The sequence below is a fragment of the Geotrypetes seraphini genome, chromosome 13, assembly GCF_902459505.1.
Source record: "Geotrypetes seraphini chromosome 13, aGeoSer1.1, whole genome shotgun sequence".
Classification (NCBI taxonomy): Eukaryota; Metazoa; Chordata; class Amphibia; order Gymnophiona; family Dermophiidae; genus Geotrypetes; species Geotrypetes seraphini.
Genome location: NC_047096.1, coordinates 64,473,498 through 64,496,423, shown reverse-complemented (window position 1 = coordinate 64,496,423; position 22,926 = coordinate 64,473,498). Strand labels below are relative to the sequence as shown.

Sequence of the window (22,926 nt, the reverse complement as noted above, 5' to 3'; positions counted from 1 at the left end):
CCTTGGTGAACGTCCGGGGAGCCGTGGCCAGCCCAAAGGGAAGCGCACAGAACTGATAGTGCCGACCCAAGATCGCAAAGCGCAGGAAACGCTGATGAGAGGCCCGAATGGGAACATGCAAGTAGGCCTCCGTCAGATCGAGAGAAGTGAGAAACTCCCCCGGCTGAACCGCTAGAATGACCGACCACAGAGTTTCCATACGGAAAGAGGGAATCTTGAGAGCCCTGTTGACCCCTTTCAAATCGAGGATGGGCCGAAAAGTCCCCTCCTTCTTGGGCACCACAAAGTAAATGGAGTACCTGCCCGTGCCCCACTCCGGAGGGGGCACTGGAACAACTGCCCTGAGATCTAGCAAGCGCTGAAGGGTCTGGCGAAAAGCCTGCGTCTTCCCAGGAGACTGACATGGAGAAGCGAGGAAAAAATCCGGCAGAGAGCGGGCGAACTCCAGGGCATAACCGTCCCGCACCACCTCCAGAACCCACTGATCGGACGTGATCTCGGCCCATTTGGGGAAAAAGTTGCGCAGCCAGGCCCCCACCGGAACCAAAGGGGGCGCCGGCAAGGCGTCATTGTGCAGGACGGGAAGCGGGGGAACCGACGGAGGGATTCCCTGCCCCCTGACGGGCCCCCCGAAAGGGCTGCATGCGCTGGAAGAACCGACCCCGGGAAAACCCCGGAGACTGGAAAGAAGCAGCCCCACGCCCAGGGCGATACTTGCGAAATTCCCGCAAACGCCCCCAGGCCGCACCACCCCGAGACGCAGGGCGGGCACGGTCCTCCGGCAGACAGGGAACTTTCGAGTCCGACAGAGTCTGAATCAACTTATCCAATTCCTCCCCAAATAAAAACGACCCCCGAAAGGGAAATTTAGTAAGCTTAGCTTTGGACGCAGCATCCGCCGCCCAAGCGCGCAGCCACGCCAAAAGCCATAGACTTAGCCGAGATCCGCACTAAGTCATATAGAGCATCTGAGAGGAATGAGGCAGCCATCTCAATCTTCGCTACCTCCTGATCCACCAGAGACCAGTCATCAGACTCCTGATCCAAGACACGCTCCGCCCACCGAAACACGGCGCGAGCGACCAGTCCCCCACAAATACCCGCCTGGACCCCAAAAGCAGAAACCTGAAAATTTTGCTTAAGAATGTTCTCCAACTTGCGCTCCTCGGAGTCCCGCAAGGCAGAACCGCCCTCAACAGGCACGGTATGCCGCTTGGAAATTGCCGAGACCACCGCATCAACGACTGGCGAAGCTAACGTAGCCCGATCCCCTTCTGGAATGAGATACAGGCGAACCATGCTGCGCGCCAGCCGAAACGGCGTCTCCGGCGTTTTCCACTGCTCTAGAATAATATCCCGAATATCCTGATGCATAGGAAAAGAGCGGGAAACGGAACGGATCCCCCGTAACAGAGGGTCCCCCACACGCGGAGTCTCCGGCGGCGCGTCCTCAAAACGCAAAACCGAAGAAACCTGTTGAATAAGGTCAGGCAGCTCATCTCTCTGAAAAAGGCGCACCACAGACGCCTCTTCACCAGAGAACGGGAAACCCGACAACCCGCCGCCAGCTTCCGTCCCCTCCAGAGGGTCCTGGAATTCCTCAGAAGGGTCCAGGTCCTCCTCCAGACCGACACGTTCCTCCGATCACAAATCCTCGTCCCACGACACCCGCGGATGCTTGGACAAGGGAGGCGGCGGAGGGGACGCCAAACCAGACGAGAGAGGCAAAGCCGCAGGGAGCGCAGAGGAAACCCCACCCCCCGAAACCCCCTGGGCGCAACCGGGACCCCCAGCCGCCTGAAAATAGGCTCTGCATAAGGAAAAAAAGAAATCAGGAGAAAAACCCCCCGAGGGTCCCAAGGGACTCCCTGCCACAGCAGGGGACCCAGCAGAAACCTGCCCCTGCATGGTCAAAACAGGGGGAAGGTCACCTGAGGTGGAAGACAAAATGGAGGGGCCAGACAGAGAAGATGGCGACTTTCCCGCCAAAAAAGCTCTCTCCATAGCCTGTAGCGGCTGAGAAACCTGAACAGTCTCAGCCGCTAAAGCAGGCAAGCCGGCATCAGCTGTCAAAAAATCAGCTGAGAGGGAATCCTCAAAAACCCGACCGTCGGCGGCTCGGGGAATCCCTCCGTGGGCGGATGGAGAAGACCGGGCTTCCCCACTGCTCCCTGCCGACTCGCGAGGCACCATCGGCGGGGAGCTCTGGGCGCCTGCAGCCGACGGAGCTCCTCCACCGCACCGGCCTGAACACCGCTTGCACAGGCCGGCCGCGAGTGCCTCGCATCTGGAGCACAATGAGCACTTTTTCCCTTTAGAAGTGCTCATTGCTCCATACGCGACCTAGCTGTAAAAAAGTGCCGGTTAGTTGAAAAAATACAGTAAAATACAGTTTTCTTAAAGGGAAACAACCCTCCAGACCAGCACTACCTCAGGATTTTTTTTTTTTTTTTTTAACAGAACAGACTCCACAGGCTCTCGAAGCAATATGCCTTGCTTGATTTAGGGGGCAAGGCTTACTGCTGAGGCTCCTCTAAAAAAATGTGGGGAGGTGGAGGAAGTGGGGGGAGGGACCCCGCTCGAGACCCGCCGGGTTTGACACCCCCGAGGTCAGACGAACCCCCAAACAGGGTCCGCCCAAGCTCCGTCCGGCCAAAAACAGGGACAATAAACCCCCTAAACAAATTCCAACAGCCCTACCAAGGGAGATGGGTACAGATCACATCAACACCTGCTGGAGACTGAAAGAAAACTGAGGGAAATAGAGAAGGGAGGATAGTATATACTGTCCCAAAGTTTTGTTTTCAGTCTCCACCTGCTGGTCATGATTGGATATATACCCATTCGTAAAGATTAACCTCTACTGGTCTGGAGAGTGCTAAAGAAGGACATAGTTTTTCAGTTGGCATTGACTGCAGGATCAATTGACTGTGCTTGATCTGGCTTGTTTAGTTTTATAATGTATGTGTTGGTGTTTTAGTGCTCACTGCAGTGTTTAAGAAGCTGCCTTTTCCTAGGTACACTCTTGTTGTGCGATATGTGGATTGTTACTAAAAAATATATTTTTCATATAGATGGGGGGGTATCAAAAAATGATGGGCCCCGGGTGTCACATATGCTAGGTACGCCACTGTATTTACCCACCCCACTACAGGAGAACAATTTGAGTTATGTGATTTCACTAACTGTAAGAGTGATGGGGTGGTTTATGTTGCTAACTGCCCTTGCAATTTGTTGTACATTGGTAAAACTATCAGACCACTGAACAAATTCTGGAAACAAAAGTACAGTACAATAAAAAGGTCTGTCATAGAGAAGCCACTGGTGCAACATTGCATTGAGAAAGCACACATCTTAAAGTACCTCACAAAAGACTTCTGAGGAAATTAGAAAGTCATGGGATAGGAGGTAAAGTCCTTTTATGGATTAAAAACTGGTTGAAATGCAGAAAACAGAGAGTGGGTCAATATTCTCAACAGAAAAGGGTAAATAAGTTTCAAGTTTATTTCGTATTTGATAAAATCGCTTTTTTCAAAGATTACAAAGCGATGAACAATAAACAAAACAACAAAGAAAAAAAAAAGAGGGAGACATACAATAAAGGGATAGACAGACATTTCATTGGGAAATCGGGGAAAACTACAATTTGATATAGGAAAGAGAACAAATAAGGATAAAACAATAGGAGTTATATTATATTAGGGACTATAAAAACACCACTACCCTTAGTGCAAATCCTGTTCCCAAAACAAGAGATTACTTCCTCATAATTATGTAATTTAAACCTTTGACTCTACAATGCATTATGGATTTCAAACTTAATAAAACCACTGCTGTGCTACTTGGAACCTTGTAAAAGGGGAGAAAAAAGCCTCAGACTCATGCCTCAGGTTACTATTAGAGCTACCTCATCGGCATAAAAAACCCTCCTTCAAATGTTCCTATTATAACCAATAAATCTTTTTTTTTTTAAAGTTTTTTTTAAATATTATTATTCCAAATTGTGTTTATCCATTTTAAATCTCATCAATAGTCACATTTAGAAATTAATAGAATCCAGTCACATAAGAACATAAGAATTGCCGCTGCTGGGTCAGACCAGTGGTCCATCATGCCTAGCAGTCCGCTCAAGCAGTGGCCCTTAGGTCAAAGACCAGTGCTCCAAATCAGTCCAGCCTCACCTGCATACATTCCAGTTCAGCAGAAACTTATCTAACTTTGTCTTGAATCGCTGGAGGGCGTTTTCCCCTACAACAGACTCCGGAAGAGTGTTCCAGTTTTCCACCACTCTCTGGGTGAAGAAGAACTTCCTCACTATATCCATATGCGCTGGAAGCCCTACTCTAAAACTCCTAAAGAACAGTTGTGTCGGGAGCGACCATAAAATCGCTTCCCACTAATGTAATTGGACTGCGTCCAGATTATGTGCCAGTATATAATGTTAAGTACTAATACTATTAAAGTGACACTTATCTTTCCCAGTACTATGCTGGATCATATAAACGACCCCTCACATCCTCACAGTATGTCTCTCATACACACTATAGCAAAAACCCCAAGACAAAATATGCTGGTTTTGCTATTCTAAGCACTAGAGCTGCTCTTTGAGTCGCTCTTTAAAGCTTTCAAACTCATGCTGAGAGTGCTCCTTTTATCTTAAAAATTTAGATTTGAGGTTTATATATTTTTGGTGGAGTCTAGGGAGTTAACTTTCCTGCAATGCCCTAGGTCAAGCCCAACTTATATTTTAGTGTCTCATACACACTGCCATTCTTCTGTTCTGATGGCAAGTCTGCTCAGCCAAAGCCGACGTCTGATATTAGCCAGATGCCTCCTTCAATACAGACCAATCATATCCCTCTTACTCAGGGGAATCGCAAAATATGTTGTTTCAATCAACTTTATTCAGGCTTAGAACAAGAGCACACAGCAAACTGGTTCCTTACGCCCTTTAACCTTCTTATGGGCTTTCATACTATTACTCCTTGTCATACTGCTAAGTTGATGTTATTCAGCATCAAAAAAACTTATACACAATCAAATTCACCTACTTACAATTCTATCAAAATTCTCGTTATCATTCAAAAAAATTTTAACCATTTCTTATCAGGACTACAAGAAAAGGTGCCAGTCTATCCGCGAGTTTAGACCCGCAGGTTCCTCAGACCCTAAGCGGAAAATCCATTCCTGCTCACTTTTTAATAGCGCCCTCATTCTATCCTGAACCTGTTCAGGAATATGATCTAGGATGCAGCACTTCAGCGTAGAAAAACCATGATTTAACCACTTACAGTGCTGAACTAATGGCTCTTCTAACCTATCACATTTAATGCTGCTCCTATGCTCTCCAAAACGCGTCTGAAACCAACACGTTTGGGACAAGAGCAGATCACCACATACACAACAAAAGCTGTGCTACATGTTGTGGTAAATTCCAGAAAAAAATCTATCACCTGTTACTGGATGTTCAAAAAACCTTTCCACCTTTATGGGGGATTCACATGTAAGGCATGTACCATATCTTTTGTGCCCACCTGGGCCCTCTCTCAAAACGCCCTTTTGCTCCGTGTCTGCTGGACATAAGATCTCTTTAAAATTATGATTTCTACTGAACGCTATTCTCAACTGCTTCCCTTGAAACACATGGTGCAACTGTACAAGGTTCCAAGTAGCACAGCGGTGGTTTTATTAAGTTTGACATCCATAATGCGTTGTTGAGTTAAAGGTTTAAATTACATAATTATGAAGAAGTAGCAAGCGTAATCTCTTGTTTTGGGGAACAGGATTTGCACTAAGGGCAGTGGTTTTAAATAATGGGGTTCCCCAGGGTCCTGGGCTGGGACCGCTGCATTTTAATATATTTATCAATGATCTAGAGATGGGAATAACATATTTAACATATTGAGCGAGAGATGGGAATAACTAGTGAGAATTAAATTTGCTGATGACACAGGTCCAGTGCTGGGCAGACTTCTACGGTCTGTGCCATGAAAATGGCAAGGACAAATCAAAGATCAGGTATACATATATAGTATTACATCATACCTTATGCTATGAGTTTATCTTGTTTGGGCAGACTGGATGAACCGTGCAGGTCTTTTATCTGCCGTCATTTGCTGTGTTACTATTTTGTCAGTTTACCATTGTTACACTGCTAACACAATACAAGTTGTTTTTAAGCTAAACCTGTTGCACACCACCTGGGTTGAATCTCTTCATAAAGGCAGTTAATAAATCCCAATACAGTAAATAAAAATAAATATAAGAAGGAATGTTCTTATAAGAGGATTATTCTCACAGAAAGAGGACTGTGGAACAAAAGTTGCTACCAGGGCTTAATCCCAGGGAAAGGAACACAGCAGGCTGTGGAACAATGTTCTTGGAACAATATAGAAGCATTACTCGGTCGATATGAAAGTCAGGGTATATGTTTGGGTCTCCAGCTCTATTCTGTAACCAACCACATCCCTGCAGTTCTGTCATACACTTCCTCTCGCTAATAAAATGCTGGTTTAGGGTTATCTTCCAGCAACCAGAAGTACCCCATATCGCACTGGCAGAGTGAAATATACTGAACCCTGTTTCTTGGCTCTTACTACTAACCATTTCCTTCTGAGCTCTGGGGAGCATAAAGGGCTTGTTTCATACTTTTATTGTTCCCATCTTGTTTATCATCTTTTTTTTTTTTTTCTTTCCTCTTCTACTTTTGCAAAACTACAGCAGCAGCTAGCGAGGAAACAAGACACATCAAAGCTGAGATGGGAAGTGAGAGAGCTCTGGTCCTGGACAGGCTTGCCAGCAACGTAGCAAAGCGAAAGAGCTCCATGCCTCAGAAGTTCATCGGTAAGAGCTGAAGTGTTACTTTGTGCAGTTGTGGTGGGGGTGGGGGGGAAAAAGGATAAGATGGGAGAGCCAGTGAACAGAGTACATACAGGCAGTTCCCAGGTTAAGAACGAGTTAAGTTTTTAAAGCTGTTCTTAAGTCGGATTTGTATGCAACTCAGAAGATGTAGATTTTAAGATTTCTTGCTGCTTACCTCTGCTCCCAGCTGACAAAAGGGCCAACTGTCCCTACCAGCGTTCCCAGTAAGGTTCAGCATGCACAACCACACACTGTTCTTAATGTGGCCATGCATCATTCCTGAATCTACTGCAGGAGAAGTGTAAGAGTCTATGCCACTGGAAATACTGCTTAGTGAAATCAAATGAAGCTGCAACCACGTTCTTAAGTATGAGTCGTACGTAAGTTGGGTGTCTGTAAGTCAGGGACTGCCTGTACTTGACTCACATACGAACATAAGAGTTGCTATAATGAGACAGACCGAAGGTCCCTGAAACCCAGTATCCTGTTTCCAACAGTGGCCAACCCAGGTCACAAGTGCCTGGCAAGATCCCAAGGAGTAGCAACATTCCAGAGCTCATATTGTGATGTCATAATGCTTCATTCCACCAATGTCTAAGAGCCAACCTCATCAGTGATGTCACAATGGCTTGATTATTCCTATACAGGCAGTACCTGGGTTAAGAATGAGTTACGTTTTTAAAGCTGTTCTTAACTCGGATTTGTATGCAACTCAGAAGATGTAGATTTTAAGATTTCTTGCTGCTTACCTCTGCTCCCAGCTGACAAAAGGGCAAACTGTCCCTAACCAGCGTTCCCAGTAAGGTTCAGCATGCACAACCACACACTGTTCTTAATGTGGCCATGCATCATTCCTGAATCTACTGCAGGAGAAGTGTAAAAGTCTATGCCACTGGAAATACTGCTCAGTGAAATCAAATGAAGCCACAACCCCGTTCTTATGCACAAGTTGTACTTAAGTTAGGTGTCTGTAACTCAGGGACTGCCTGTATTATTATTGGTCTTACCTGACCCATAATAGACTGAAATAGCTTAAGTCTTTTTCCAGGCTTGTAAATATGTTTGTTTGTTTTTTGTCCTGATCTTAGAATGGTTTATATGAGCTGCTTCACTCATATATGAGTAAAAATCCAGTCATCTCTTTTACATTAGTCCATATTTAGGAATCATGTGTCCAATAGACTAATGAACACTGTTTATCACTTTTACCACTTCTTTAGGGCTTCAGACATGCCATTGTTTGTTCGCTGATATTTTTAGCGATACAAAACACCTTTTTTGGCTATGGCTGTGGCCTCTTCATTTGCCCATATGTTTCTATATGTATTATGTCAATTTGTTGAAAATTTTTTATATATATAAAGTGCTCAATATAAATAGTTATAAAAATTTAACTTAACTTAACGAATTTTCATCTCCTTAATAAGATCGGGTCGGGGTATGTCACATCGACATGTTTCGCCATAAAGGCTTTTTCAAGATACAGACCCCCTTTTTTTAATTTCAAAACACCATCCCGATATCCAACATTTGTTTGATCTACCAACATTTGTTTGATCTTTGGTAGATCAAACAAATGTTGGATATCGGGATGGTGTTTTGAAATTAAAAAAAGGGGGTCTGTATCTTGAAAAAGCCTTTATGGCGAAACATGTCGATGTGACATACCCCGACCCGATCTTATTAAGGAGATGAAAATTCGTTAAGATAAGTTAAATTTTTATAACTATTTATATTGAGCACTTTATATATATAAAAAATTTTCAAAACAGTGCTGAATAGGCACCTAGAAGTTATGCACATTAAACCCAGGTAAGGATATAATATAAATATGCAAATAGTACTTAAATTTAAGATATCAAAGTTATAGAGTGAGAGGAACAGGTACATCACAGGTGTTAGCAGTGCAAGTTCCTCACACACATATACTGCCCTACCACAGCATTGCTAACTCCCATCACACATGCTAACCGTACTGTACCCTATCTACCCTTTCAGCTATCGTCCTGTCTCACTCCTCACCTTCTTATCTAAGTTACTTGAACATGCTGTTCACTGCCGTTGTCTTTCTTTCATCTTATGTTATCCTTGACCCTCTTCAATCTACAGCAATTGCCCTTACAAAAGTGTCCAATGACCTGTTCCTGCCCAAATCCAAAGGCCTCAACTCCATCCTCATCCTTTTTTGATCTAGCTTCAGTTTTTGTCATGGTAAATCACCACCTATTCATCGATATGCTGTCCTCACTTGGATTTCAGGGCGCCCCACAAGATTTCATCAAAACACTGTAAGATCTGGGACTCACCCAACAAGTCGCCTCTCCCACCCACTCCTTTGGAAACACACTGAACCTAATCTTTCTCCCAGATGGTCCCCAAATTGACCAGAAATCATCCTTGCCAACAAACATGGTCCCCTGGACCAACCACCATATAATCATGTTCGGCCTGCACACCAAAGTCAGAGAGGCAGCAGACCGAACAAACTCCCAGGAAACAATTACGTTCAACCCAAAGTCAGTAAACCCAACCACATTCTCCCGTGGCATCTCCGAACTACAACTGAGCACAAATTCTATGATCATATTTCCTAGAAGAGAAAACACTGACCTGGCATTTAGGCATCAAAACACTTTAAGAGAACCCAGCAAAAGTCAAGGTGACCAGACCTAACTCACAACCATTCTCTTCACCCTGGTTTACAGAAGAGCTGAGAGTACAAAAAAGGATAGTCAGAAAAGCAGAAAAAACTTGGCGCAAAACTCTCAGTAATGAGGACAAATCCTCCTGGAAAAACCTTCTATAAAACTACAAATTAGCTACACATGAAGCAAAGAAAGCACATTTCACCGCTCTACTACCCAAGGTCCCAATCAGATCGAAGGCCATCTTCTCGATAATGAAAATCTATTCTCTTCCCAAGGTCCAGTGCATTCCCAGCAAACGAACCAGGACAGTGAATCCCTCTCCACCTTCTTCCATGACAAAATATCAAAGCTACGCGCAAATCTGGACTCGGAGGCCAAAGCACTCCCAAACATCCCAGAGACCACCCAAGATGACAATCCACTGAAGACGGAAACCTTGAACAGTTTCAAACCGATCTCCCACAATGACCTGAAAACCATAATCAACTCCGTATGTCCCGCGACCTCGATCCTGGACCCATGTCCCTCCACTACACTCCTGGATACAAACGAGGTATTCCTGGAATCCATCCTAACCCTAATAAACGAGTCCTTACGACAAGAGTAGTTCCACAGAGCTGGAAATTTGCCATAGTAAAATCACTCCTGAAAAAACCAACCATAGACCCAGACAACCCAAGCAGCTTCAGACCTGTCTCAAATCTTCCATTCATCTCAAAAATATTGGAAAAGACAGTACTCACGCAACTGCAAGACTTCATGGAGACAGACATCACCCTCTCCAACTTCCAATTGGGCTTCAGGAAACATCACAGCACAGAAACAGTGCTTTTGGACATCTTAGATGATTGCTGGAAAATCCTAGATGATGGAAATGATGCATTGCTGGTACTATTAGACCTCAGTGCCACCTTTGACACCATCGACCACTCTCTCTTTTCCAGGTTAAAGTCCATTGGAATCCGTGACAACACACTTTGATGGTTCTCTTCATTCCTGAACGACAGATAGCAGAGAGTTCTACTAGGAAAATCCTTATCTGAACCCAAACCACTCCACTATGGAGTACCTCAGGGAGCCTTACTATCACCTCTCCTTTTCAGCCTCTATGTCAAACCAGTACTGGACATAGCGGAAGAACACCAAATCAGAATCCACTCTTTCGCAGACGACCTACAACTCTACCTCCCCCTAGGCCAACACCAAGACACACAAATCAAGAATCTCCAGTCTGGCTTAACTGAAATGAAGACCTGGATGACCGGGAAAAAGTTTCAGTTAAATGAATCCAAGACAAAGATCTTGCGTATACCCCCGCCTGTCATTTTCCTGGGGCACAAACACCCTTATACCCAAGGATAACGTCCACAGTCTAGGAGTAACTCTCAACTCAAACATATCAATGACAGATCATGTATCCAAACTAGTATTATCCTCCTTCTACTGCCTCTGCCAGCTAAAAACCATAAGTGCATACTTCTCAGAACCCAAATTTGTCTAACTACCGTATGCTTTCGTACTATCCCGCTTAGACTATTGCAACACACTACTAGTGGGCCTGCCTACCAAAACTCTCTCCCGTCTCCAAAGGGTGCAAAATGCTGCAATCCGCCTCCTGAGAAACCTAGGCATCCACGACCAAGTTACCCCTGCATTAGCTTCCATACACTGACTGCCCATTCAAAAATGCTGTGCTTTCAAAGCCCTGGTCCTCGCTTTCAAAACCTTCCATGAAACGATTCCGCGCTACATGAAAACTAAACTACAAATCTACTCCCCAAAGCGACCACAGAGGTCCCAAGGAGAAAAATAACTAACCATACATCCTGGCCGCTCCCTCAAAACTGAAACAGCTCGCAAACACTCCTACTCACATTTCATACCCAGACTATGGCACACCATCCCTCCATCTGGTAAAACACTAGATGGACTTTGAAGCTTCAGAAAGGCTGTGAAAACCTTCCTCTTTACAAACCCAGCACCTTAAGGACATGCACCCAGAAATGCCATTCAGAGTCAACGCACCTATGCTACCTAATCTCACCAGATGCTACTTAGTGTATATGTTTTATTGTCATGTCTATATTGTAAATTATGTCATCTCTGTCCTGTCTCAGTTATATTATTGTAACCCTGATTGTAACCCATTCTGGGCTCCTTTAGGAGGACGAGCTAAATAATTGAATAAATAAATATTATTGCATGGTTTTCTTCCTCTCTTTCCCATAGCACCTTTAGCCTATGCTATGTTGGATCCTTCTCCACCGCCATCCTTCTGTCGATTGGAGTACCTCAGGGCTATGACCTGTGAACACTTATTTTTTCCATCTATACTTCTTCCCTTGATGTTCTAGTCTCCTCCCATGGCTTTAAGTATGTGGAGGAGTGTGTGGCGCAGTGGTTGGATCTACAGCCTCAGCACCCTGGGGTTGTGGATTCAAACCCCGCGCTGCTCCTTGTGACCCTGGGCAAGTCACTTAATCCTCCATAGCTCCAGGTACGTTAGCTAGATTGTAAGCCCACTGGGACAGAGAGGGAAAATGCTTGAGTACCTGATTGTAAAACCGCTTAGATAACCTTGATAGGCGGTATATAAAATCCTAATAAACTTGAAACTTGAAACCTCTATACCGATGACTCACAGATCTATCTCTCTACACCTGAAATCTCGACAGACATTCAGTCCCGGGTTTCAACCTGCTTGTCTGACATCGCTATCTCGCCGCCATCTGAAATTAAACATGACCAAGACTGAGCTCCTTATCTTTCCACCTAAACCAGTCTCTCCTCTTCCCCCATTCTCTATTTCTGTGAGCAACACCCTCATCCTCTGTGTCTTGTCAGCTCGCAACGTTGAGGTAATTCTTGACTCATCTCTCTCCTTCTCTTCACATATCCAACATACTGCCAAACCTCTCTTTTTTTCTCTCCAATATTGGTTAAAATTCTGCGCGCACAGCCAAGACCCTCATCCACACCCCACCCTCATCACCTTTTGCCTACTAATATAACTTGTTTCTCAAGAGCTAAACCATCTTTCTCCCCTTCAATCTGGTCAAAGCTTTGCTGATCACCTGATTATTCTGTCAATTTTGTTATGCCTACATTACTCCTCTCCTCCAGTCACTTCATTGGCTCCCTATCCATTTCTGCTTACAGTTCAAACTGCTCATTACTGACCTACAACAATGTTCGCTTCACAGCTCCTTGGTATCTCTTCATCTCTTTCCCACACTCCCCCCTGGGCACTCTGCTCATCGGATAAAGTCTCTTATCTCTACTCCACCCTCTGTACCTTCTACTTCTGTTGCATGGCAAGCCTGGAACAAACTGCATGATTCAGTACAGGCAGAGAATGTGTGCAGTGGTTAAAGCTACAGCCTCAGCACTTTGCTTCTTGTGACCCTGGGCAAGTCACTTAATTACCCCCATTGTCCCAGGTACATTAGATAGATTGTGAGCCCACAGGACAGACAGAGAAAATGTTTGGAGTACCTGAATAAATTCATGTAAATCTCGTTCTGAGCTCCCCTGGTGAGAACAGTATAGAAAACTGAATAAATAAATAAAAAAATAAAATCAATCTCTGGTAGTATTCAAATCCAGACTAAAAGCCCACTTCTTTGAAGATGGTTTCAATTCCTAAATTCCAACTCCCTGCTAAGCACCAATATCTGGCTTGTCTTATTCCCTCTGTAATTCCCCCACCTAGCACTGTGTATAGATGCACCTTCTTGTCCAGTTTGTCTGTCTTGACTAGATTGTAAGACTGTCTCTTCTGTGTTTTGATGTACAGCGCTATGTATGTCTAGTAGTGCTATAGAAATAATTAGTAGCACAGTACTCCTCCGAAATTCGCAGGGGTTCCGTTCCAGGAGTCTGTCAAAAGGCAAGGGAGGCAGGAGACGGCAGCTGGAATGCCGGCAGGTAAAAAAAAAAATCATTTGCAGTCTGCTCCAACCGCCTCTTCCTGTAGTAAAGTCGGGCTACACCAATCAGGAGCTGCTTTGACACGCAGCTCCTGATTGGTGTAGCTCGACTTTATTACAGAAAGAGGCGGTCGGAGCAGACCGCGAATGAGCGAGTCTACGATTTGTGAACCACAGATTCGTGAGGGAAACACTGCATTAAGGTATAAGCTTTAGAGAGAACTTCTGTGAGAGCTAAATTAAAGTAGAAATGTTGAATATACTTAAGCGAACCAACAGAAGAACACCTCACCATTCAGGAAGAACAGTCAAAGAAAAAAGGCAAGGGTGGTGTAATACTGGTTGAAAAGACACCACCCTTGCCTTTTTTCTATTGACTGAATATACTTAAGACACCAGTTTAAAAGTTACTGTAATAGGGACATTGTGGAAAGTTTTCTTCGAGCACACACGTCATGAAATACAAGCAGCAGTGTCTTGCTAGAAGGGGGTGAGCTTTTGCTGCATGAGCTTTACCCCCCCCCCCCCCCCCCCCCCAGTTCTGAGCTCATGATGGGGCATGGGGGGGAGGATGCAGCCTTGGGGAAGAAATGTAAAATGTAATTTGAGCTGGTTTTGTGAGTTTAGGTCAGAAGCCTGGCTTAAATGTCAAATCAACTAAAGTAACACCCTAAGCCACATTTACAGTAGCTCTCAGCCTAAGCATTGGACGCTTTCTTCTCTCTTAGAAAATATTCATACTCTTTCTGCCTAATGGATCCCTGTTATAGTAAACTCCCACTTCTTGGTGCAAAATTACGCTGCTTTATTCTAAGAAGAAGACTCTCATAGCAGAAGCAAGCATCAGCTAGTTGAGAAAGGCACAATAGGCAGATCCACAGCTCCATGCCCACCTCGGGATAACTGCCAATGAGAATGCAGGAAAGATACAGTGGGAATAGTGCCATTATTATTTTTATAGAACTATCAGATGTACACTGCACTTTAATGACAAAGTTGTTGTGAGATTCAAAATAAAGTAAATAGGAATAAATAATAACAGTTTCTGCTCCTTAGAACTTACATTCTCATTCAAGAGGGGATTGAAAAGGCTTACAGACAGAGCAATAGAAAAGTTTAGGGTTAATGGGAAACACATTGATCAAAGTAGAGACCATTTAAATGAAGAGAGATTGAAAGGAGGCTAAATAAAAAATTTGGTTTGTTGGGACTCTAGAGAAGAGTGATTGAGGGTATGAAACTGTGTAATGGAACTTGAGGAAACTGCCCCCCCCCCCTCAAAAAAAAAATCAGAACTCTGCCCCAGAACCAGTCTCTTAAGTGAAAACCAGAGACTGGGTTGATGCCGACAGCTCCTGTAGAAGCCAGAGGCTGGGCAGAGAGCAGAAGATTCCTCATCAAAAGGCAAATTCTAGAACTGCACCTCTTCCCCTGACATTAACTATCTGATGCCCCACCTGGATTTGCACTTCAAAAGAAATCTTTAACTTCTGGAAACTTGTAAAGTTAGTCAATGTATGTATGGCAACATCATTCAAACTAGCACTTTTACATTGCTTTTCACTTAGGCTCAGATTCACTAGCCTGCCTGATCTGGGCAGGTCCAATTAATTCTTGAAACTTAAATTTGCAAATGGGGGCAATCGGAGGAATGCCCCCATCTGCCTGCCCGGATCGCTGGTGTGCGATCCCCTCACATAGGGACAGATTCTTCAGGCTGAAGGGGACAACAGGTACGAGGGGGCATTCGGAGAAACTGAAGGGAGATAGGTTCAAAACAAATGCAAGGAAGTTTTTTTTCACGCAAAGGGTCGTGGACACTTGGAATGCGCTACCGGAGGAAGTGATCAGGCAGAGTACGGTACAGGGATTCAAACAGGGATTGGACGAATTCCTGAGGGATAAAGGGATCGTGGGATACTGAGGGAGGAGCTGGGATGTAACACAAGTATAGAAAGCTAACCAGGTAATAAGTATAGAAACCCAACCAGGTCGTGCATGTGCAAGACCAGAGGGTTAGGACTTCGATGGGAAGATAGGACTTCAATGAGAAACCAAGGTGGCAAGGGAGCCCCTTCTGGTGATTCAGACAGGTCCGTGACCTGTTTGGGCCGCCGCGGGGAGCGGACTGCCGGGCAGGATGGACCTATGGTCTGACCCGGCGGAGGCACTGCTTATGTTCTTATACATAGACCATCTGCTTTCCCTGCAGATGGTCTGCGCATGCGTTTTGTGTATTTTTTTTTTTTTTTTTAACTGTTTTTTTCCAGGCCCTGACTCCTACTCCTGTTCTCTACCGGCGGCAGCCTCTTCCCGGTGATGGCGGCAGCCTCTTCCCTCCAGTGTGAGCCTGCGGGCTTAAAGCATGGTTGCACTGCGGCGTGCAGCCCCGCTTTAATCCCACGGGCTCACACTGCAGGGAAGGTGGCAGAGAGTAGGAGCTCTTGGCCGTAATGAGGTACTTGACTGCTGATCTTGAAATATTAGATCCAGCTTCTCTGGTTGCATATCCAGAGTGTAATAAAGTCAAATCTCCACCTGCCGGTTCCCTAAAGTCAGCTCGCCGGGGTAATTAGCACCAGCAATCGAATCGCTGGGGGCTGCTATGCGCTGGTGAATATCATGGCCAGTTCTAGTTTCAGCATGTGTCCCATCCATGATTGGCACTGGCGATCTCACTCTCCAGAAGTTCAGCTCCAAATAAGCGTTTATGGTAGAAGTGAAGCAGAAGCTCCCGAGAGTGATACAAAGGGTTCGGGACCGGTACTGAAAATGAGTTTGAAACCCTGCAAAGTCTTCAACCTTTTTCTCCTTACAAAAAGGAAAACCAACAGGCACTGTTCTCCCTCCTGCCCCAGGCCTTCTGCAGCCCCTGAAACAGGCAGCAAAATTGGGGCAGCAGAGTGCAGGGCGGCAATGGAGCAGGAGAGTCAGCAGAGAGGTGTGCGACTGGTCCCCAGCAGTCGCTTTAGGAGTTGATCGGCCAGCCCAGTCAGATCTAGAATTTTGTGTAGTGAATTGCTGCCTTCCCTACTTTTGAATGTCCCTCCCCTCATTTGCATGTGCGGATCAGAAGATGGTTGGCAGAGAGGTAAGTGAATCGGGCCGGAGGGGAATTTGGTCGCTAAGGTGTCGCAAACCAATCAATACACGATTGGTTTGCTTTGTGAATCTAGCCCTTAGTTCCCTGGCCTGTGTTCCTTTTCCACTTACTCCCACATGCAAAAATTTCCTGGTCCTCCCTTGGCGTTCTCCTGGTGCTCCACCGAGGTCACCCTGGGTCAGGGCAAGTTAAATGCTGATAAATGACAATTTAGACCTAAGCAAGTGGTGACAGTAAACCTTTTTAGGTTGCATTACCCTGCACTAGTGTTTAGGCTTCAAGGTATTTATGTACTGCAAGATGTTAGGTGATATGGGTGAAATTTAAATTTGCACTTCAGCAAGGACGGGAATCTTCTGCATTAACAGGAACTGAATAACTGCCAGCACCTTGGGATTCATTTGTTCGTACTCAGAGATTGAACACCAGTAGGGACCAGCAGCCTTTCCTGCTTCCCAACCTTGTTTGTTAAGATTTGAGTCGCACAGAAATTTGAGCTTTGCCTTAAGGCCAGTGCTTCCCAAACTTTCTTCTGTGATGGAACCCCCTAAAATATTTTTCATACTCTGAGGAATCTTACTTTCCCCTTCCTCTCCCCCCAACACAAGAAGCCCTCCTTTCCCACATGTAGACCTCCCACCTTAGGGCCCACTGATAATGGTATTCAACCCAGTCCTCAGGGACCACCTGGCCAGTCAGGATTTCAGGATATCCACAATGAATATGGATGACAGAGACTTTGAAAACCCGACTGGCCAGGTGGTCCCTGAGGACTGGGTTGAATACCACTGGTCTAGAGGGTACAAGAATGATTCTCATTTGCTTCTGTTCATGACAGTTCCACTGACAAAATGGCTGCCAGGACCTCCCGCTGCAGTCTTCTGCCCCGATTAGCTAGAACTTGCACTGATGGGGAACCCCCCCGAAGAGAATTCTGCAGAACCCATTGTGGGAATCGCTGCTTTAGTTCTTTGGCAGTAAACCACCCAAATTAAATATATATTAGAATTCAAATTACTTCCTGTGCATGAAATTTTCCCAAATTAGTAATGCATATTGTGACAGCATGTATATGCTGGCAGTGTGCCCAGGGTAATGTCTCCAAATGGGGTTCATTTTGTGCATACCATGACAGAAATGAACCTCACTCCTTTGGCTGGAGACAATCTCAGTCTTTCATTTCCACTGCTAGCTCTTGCCTCAACATTGATTTGTTCCAAATAGAGCCACCTTCTGGAGTTCAGAAGGTATAATATGCTCAAGCAACGTATCAAGGTGTGCCTTTTACAGTAATAGAGATTCTCTGCAGTGGTATCTTCATGTCATGCAGCGGTTTTCTCTTGTTTGGAGCTTGTTATATGAATCACCTGCACATTTTCCCTTCTACCTTGAAACCAGATGAAAAATGCTGGTCTAGCCAAGAATGCTTGTATTCTACTGGCTTACTCAGTATTATGTTTTGAAAGAAACGTGAGTGACTGATTCTCCAGTAAATGTGATATAACATGAGCTTCAGTGACTCATAACTGGAAAGTGATGACTACTCCATAATATGCAGTTACCGTAATGCAGGAATTTCATGAACTGCCTCTCTGAATATTTTGCATATGTGAATTATTTCCAGTCATTCATAATGTAAATATGTGTATATTTTTTTTTTGCATTTCACTTAAGAAAAGCCACATACACATATTTTCCACTACAGCCATTGGGAAATAGTGTTCAAATGTAAAGAGAATGGAATGAGTCTAGGGCAGTGCTTACCCTAGGTCCAGGGAAGCTGTGAGGATGAAGGCTCCTGGTCAAACACAAAACAGGCATTAGAACATAAGAACTGCCTTCTCCGGATCAGACCTTCGGTCCATCAAGTCCGGCGATCCGCACATGCGGAGGCCCTGCCAGGTGTACACCTGGCGTAATTTATAGTCCACCATATCTTTATATGCCTCTCTTAAGGAGATATGCATCTAGTTTGCTCTTGAAGCCTAGGACAGTCGATTCCGCAATAATCTCCTCTGTGAGGGCATTCCAGGTGTCAACCACTCTCTGAGTGAAGCAGAACTTCCTGACATTAGTCCTGAACCTGTCCCCCCTTAGCTTCAATACATGTCCTCTAGTCCGTGTCAAATTGGACAGTGTAAATAATCTTCTCTGCTCTATTTTGTCGATTCCTTTCAGTATTTTGAAGGTCTCGATCATATCCCCACGCAGTCTCCTTTTCTCAAGGGAGAACAATCCTAGTGTTATAAGTCTATCCTCGTATTCCAGTTTCTCCATACCCTTGACCAGTTTTGTTGCTCGTCTCTGCACCCTCTCCAGCAGTTTTATATCCTTCTTTAGGTAGGGAGACCAATGTTGGACGCAGTATTCCAAGTGGGGTCTGACCATTGCCCTATAAAGCGGCATTATAACTTTCTCCGATCTACTCGAGATTCCTTTCTTTATCATGCCCAACATTCTATTTGCCTTCTTTGCCACTGCCGCGCATTGTGCCGACGGCTTCAGGGTTCTGTCTATCAGTACACCCAGGTCCTTTTCTTGTTCACTTGTTTCTCTATTACTTATCTCTATTACTTATTACAGCTACCAACAGCATGGCTATACAATCAATGAGCAACATTGACACATCAGTACAATAAATAGATAAATGACAGAGAATCCCAGACTTCAACATTGTACACTATAGCATAGCCCAATACAACAGTGCATTCATCATCATACTGTGGTCTACTTCATCCCATTTTTCGGATTTTTATCATTTGAGTTACCCTCCCTTTCCCCCCATGTGCTACCTCCAATTTTCCTTGACACTCCCCCATTCTTTTCTCCCAGATAATATTTTCCCCTGTTGTCAAACTTAATGCAAGCCATCATTCCCAGTTTGAAAGCATTTTGCAAAGTCTCCTCTATAAGTATCTGAGGATTTGAAACTGCTTAGTTTTAGGTGAGTTATAAATTTTAAAAAATTAATAAAAATTTGTGGTTTTGTGATTTGAGATTAACTCAACCAGGAGGATAATACTGCTCTTTTGTACAACACATTTTAAATAATGAAATAGCAACACAGATTTTAATTATAGTAGATGGGATACAAAAATTATCTACCCCAGTGGCCGCCAAACTACAGCAGGAGCCAAACCCAGCCTGCCAACACAAAAATTAAATCCCACCCTGCAGCGTCAGGCCAAGCTTGTAATACAACCCTTTGTTTGAAATGCTGACCACCACCTAAGACCCTATGGGCTCCTTTTATCAAGCTGCGCTAGCGGTTTAACGTGTGTAATAGTGCGTGTTAAACCGTTGGCTGCGCTAGCCGCTACCGCCTCCTCTTGAGCAGGCGGTAGTTTTTAGCCAGCACGGGGGTTAGCGCGTAATGAAAAGTCGCGCCCGTTAACCCCGCTAGCGCAGCTTGATAACAGGAGCCCTATATGTCAGTTTTTAATGACAAGGACATATTAGTGTGCCATTAAAGCTGACATTCTGGGCCTTGCCTGATGACCTTGGTGTTTCCTGCACTGTTTGTTCTTTCCCCCGTCCCCTTTTCTTTCATTCTGTGAAGGAGTAACCTAATGATTCCAAGTTTTTAAGGTCAAGCATAGTAAAACCATCCCTTATCTCTCCTCATATAAGACAGTTGTGTGGGAAACGGGGGTAGTATTTATTGTATTTTAGGAATGGAAGAAAGTGCATATCTATCTGTATGACTTTTAGGAATGTTGTGATCCCAAACTGTGCCCTTGAATTAGTATCATCTGTGATAGCGTTAAAATCCAAGCTAAAAGCCCACTTTTTAAAATCTGTTTTCAACTCCTAACTCCCACTCACCCACTGTAACATTTCCTCTACCATAATCTCCCCAACCCCAAAATGTGTCTAAATTAGATTGTAAGCTCTTCTGAGCAAGGACTGTCTATTGTATGTTAAAATGTACAGCACTGTGTACGCCTAGATGCATATCTCCTTGAGAAAGGCATATAAAGATATGGTGGCTATAAATAAACCAGGTGTATACCTGGCGGGGCCTCCGCGTGTGCGGATCGCCGGACTTGATGGACCGAAGGTCTGATCCAGAGATGGCGCTTCTTATGTTCTTATGTTCTTTCAGCGCTTTAGAGATAATAAATAGTAGTAGTAGTAGATAGAAATAACTGGGGGAGTCTGCAGTTTAAAATGGCTCAGTCTGACCACATTTCTGTGGGTTTGTCTGCTTATGAAGTTCTCTTAGGAAACTGCATTGGTATAAATTTAGTTTCAAAACCACTTTTTATATTTGGTCTGGTCTGCTGTCAGTTGAATTTGCATTTGGGGGGTTTTGATATTACGAGGGGTGGTACAGTCTGATTAAATAAAAACAAATTGGGGAGCAATGTGTACTTAAGCTGGTTTTCCATCATTATCCCTCACAGGTGAGAAGCATCATTGCTTTGAAGTGAACTACAACCGAAGTTTCATGTACGAGAAGGAGTGTGACCTTGCACAGTCCCGCATTATGGATCAAGCCATAAATAGTAATATCAGCTACCTGGGGGGTGAAACCTTGCACCCCCTTGTACAGACCACCCCTACCTCCGAGATGGTGCCTGTTATCAGCAGCCTGTATCCCATAGCACTGACCCGCTCTGAAATGTCCAATGGTACCCCACAGGAGATAGAGAAGAGCAGTCAGCACCTGAAGGACAAACAGCAGGCATCAGAGCGAGGGCTTTCTCCCAACCACAGTGGGCAAGACTCCACTGACACAGACAGCAGTCACGAGGAACGTCATAGCCGAACCTACCAGCAGAACCACCTGTTGTCCACTCGAGCACACAACGGTCTTCAAGCTATGAAAGAGATACCCAGGATTTATGACATCAGACCATCTGTAGTCTCCCCCCTGGACACCTTCAGAGTTGTTAGTAAAGAAGGAGAGGTGACGGGGGTCTTCCGATGTGACCATTGCCGGGTGCTTTTCCTTGACTATGTGATGTTCACTATTCACATGGGCTGCCATGGCTTCCGTGACCCATTTGAGTGTAACATGTGTGGCTATAGAAGCCAGGACAGATACGAGTTTTCCTCACATATAGCAAGAGGAGAGCACAGGGCCCTTTTCAGATAAAATGAAATATTGGCTACTTTGCCTGTAAACTAAAGCCTTTAAAAACAAAAAAAAATTTGCATCTGGAACATTTGTAGCATATATAGCCAGTCCTAGCCGGAAGCAGGCTATTAAGGAGGTACTCTGCCATGTACCACCTTCATATCAGCCACAACTGGGGAACAGGGGGAGGGAGGGGACATAGAGGACCACTTTATAGTCTGCAAGACGCACAGCCTCGAGGAAAGGATCAATACCTGGACAATGCTAGATGCTCAGTGGTACTTCAGAAACAAATCTCATTGGTCATTCATTAGCATGTGGCTGTATTTTTAGATTATTGCTTTCCTTGTTGCAGCACGGTAGCACATCTTGGGTTTGAGATGGGAGCATCCAGGACTCTATGTGGTGTACCCAGCTTTGCAATGATTTCTTCCAAAGATAACCAAAACTTTAGCAAATTTTAATCAGGTTGGCTCTTTTCTCTTCTCTCTTTTCAGGTGGACATGTTTCAACACAGACCTTTATAGTGTGAATAATTGGTTACAGGCCTGTGCGATTATAGTATATCTTAATAGGTTTATGGTTTGGATTTGGGGGGGAGAGCAGTAAGAATTATGGATGTCGGTGCCAACATTTCAAAATGATTGGGATGCCAAATGCAATACAAACTGCCCCTCCCTGGCCATAGTAAAGGAGATTGCTTAATAGTGTGTGGGGGAGCTGAGCATTACTCCCCTCCCCAGATCTGGCTTCTATACTGATAGACTTCGACACTTGCTTTTTTTTCTTAAGGCCCCTCTACCCACTTTCCCAGTACCTTGGACTGTAGCTTGCAGTTCCCTCTGCTGTAGAATTGGACTTAGGAATGTGTTTGCTAAGAATGTGACCATGGAGGATGGATTGTAATATAATTTTATTTGCTGTGTGAAATTTTGATTTTAAATACATACTAAGTATTTTCTTAAGTGAAGATATGTAGATTAGATTGTGCTTTTAGGAAACAGTTTGATCAAAACAGTACAATAAAGTATGTTTGTAGCAAAAATATAAAAATTTATAAATGTATTTTTTTTTTATTTTTAAAATTAAAAAGTAATTTGTTGTACCCACTGGCTATGTAAGTACCTAAAGTTTACAATGGTAAGGAAACAAGATTTTTTTTCACCTTTCAGGACCAGCATTCTTTAGTGAAATAGAACATTTGTTGACACAGACACCCTGGATTTTGGCAGCTTAAATATTTACATTGGAATCCTGCTGCCATGAAGTCTTATTCTTCCAGTGCTACTTCTATTGGGTCAG

The 22,926-nt window shown here is 44.5% G+C and overlaps 1 protein-coding gene across 3 annotated transcripts in view; it reads left to right on the top strand.

Moving 5' to 3' along the window:
- Positions 1–22,729, top strand: part of IKZF3 (IKAROS family zinc finger 3) — a 117,665-nt gene extending 94,936 nt beyond the window's left edge. For all 3 annotated transcript variants that reach the window (XM_033917392.1, XM_033917391.1, XM_033917393.1), the window contains 2 exons: positions 6,721–6,843; positions 20,948–22,729. In XM_033917392.1, the coding sequence (XP_033773283.1) occupies positions 6,721–6,843; positions 20,948–21,642 (818 nt within the window). In that variant the 3' untranslated portion in view covers positions 21,643–22,729. The remainder of the gene's footprint in view (positions 1–6,720; positions 6,844–20,947) is intronic.
- The last annotated feature ends 197 nt before the right edge of the window (positions 22,730–22,926 follow it).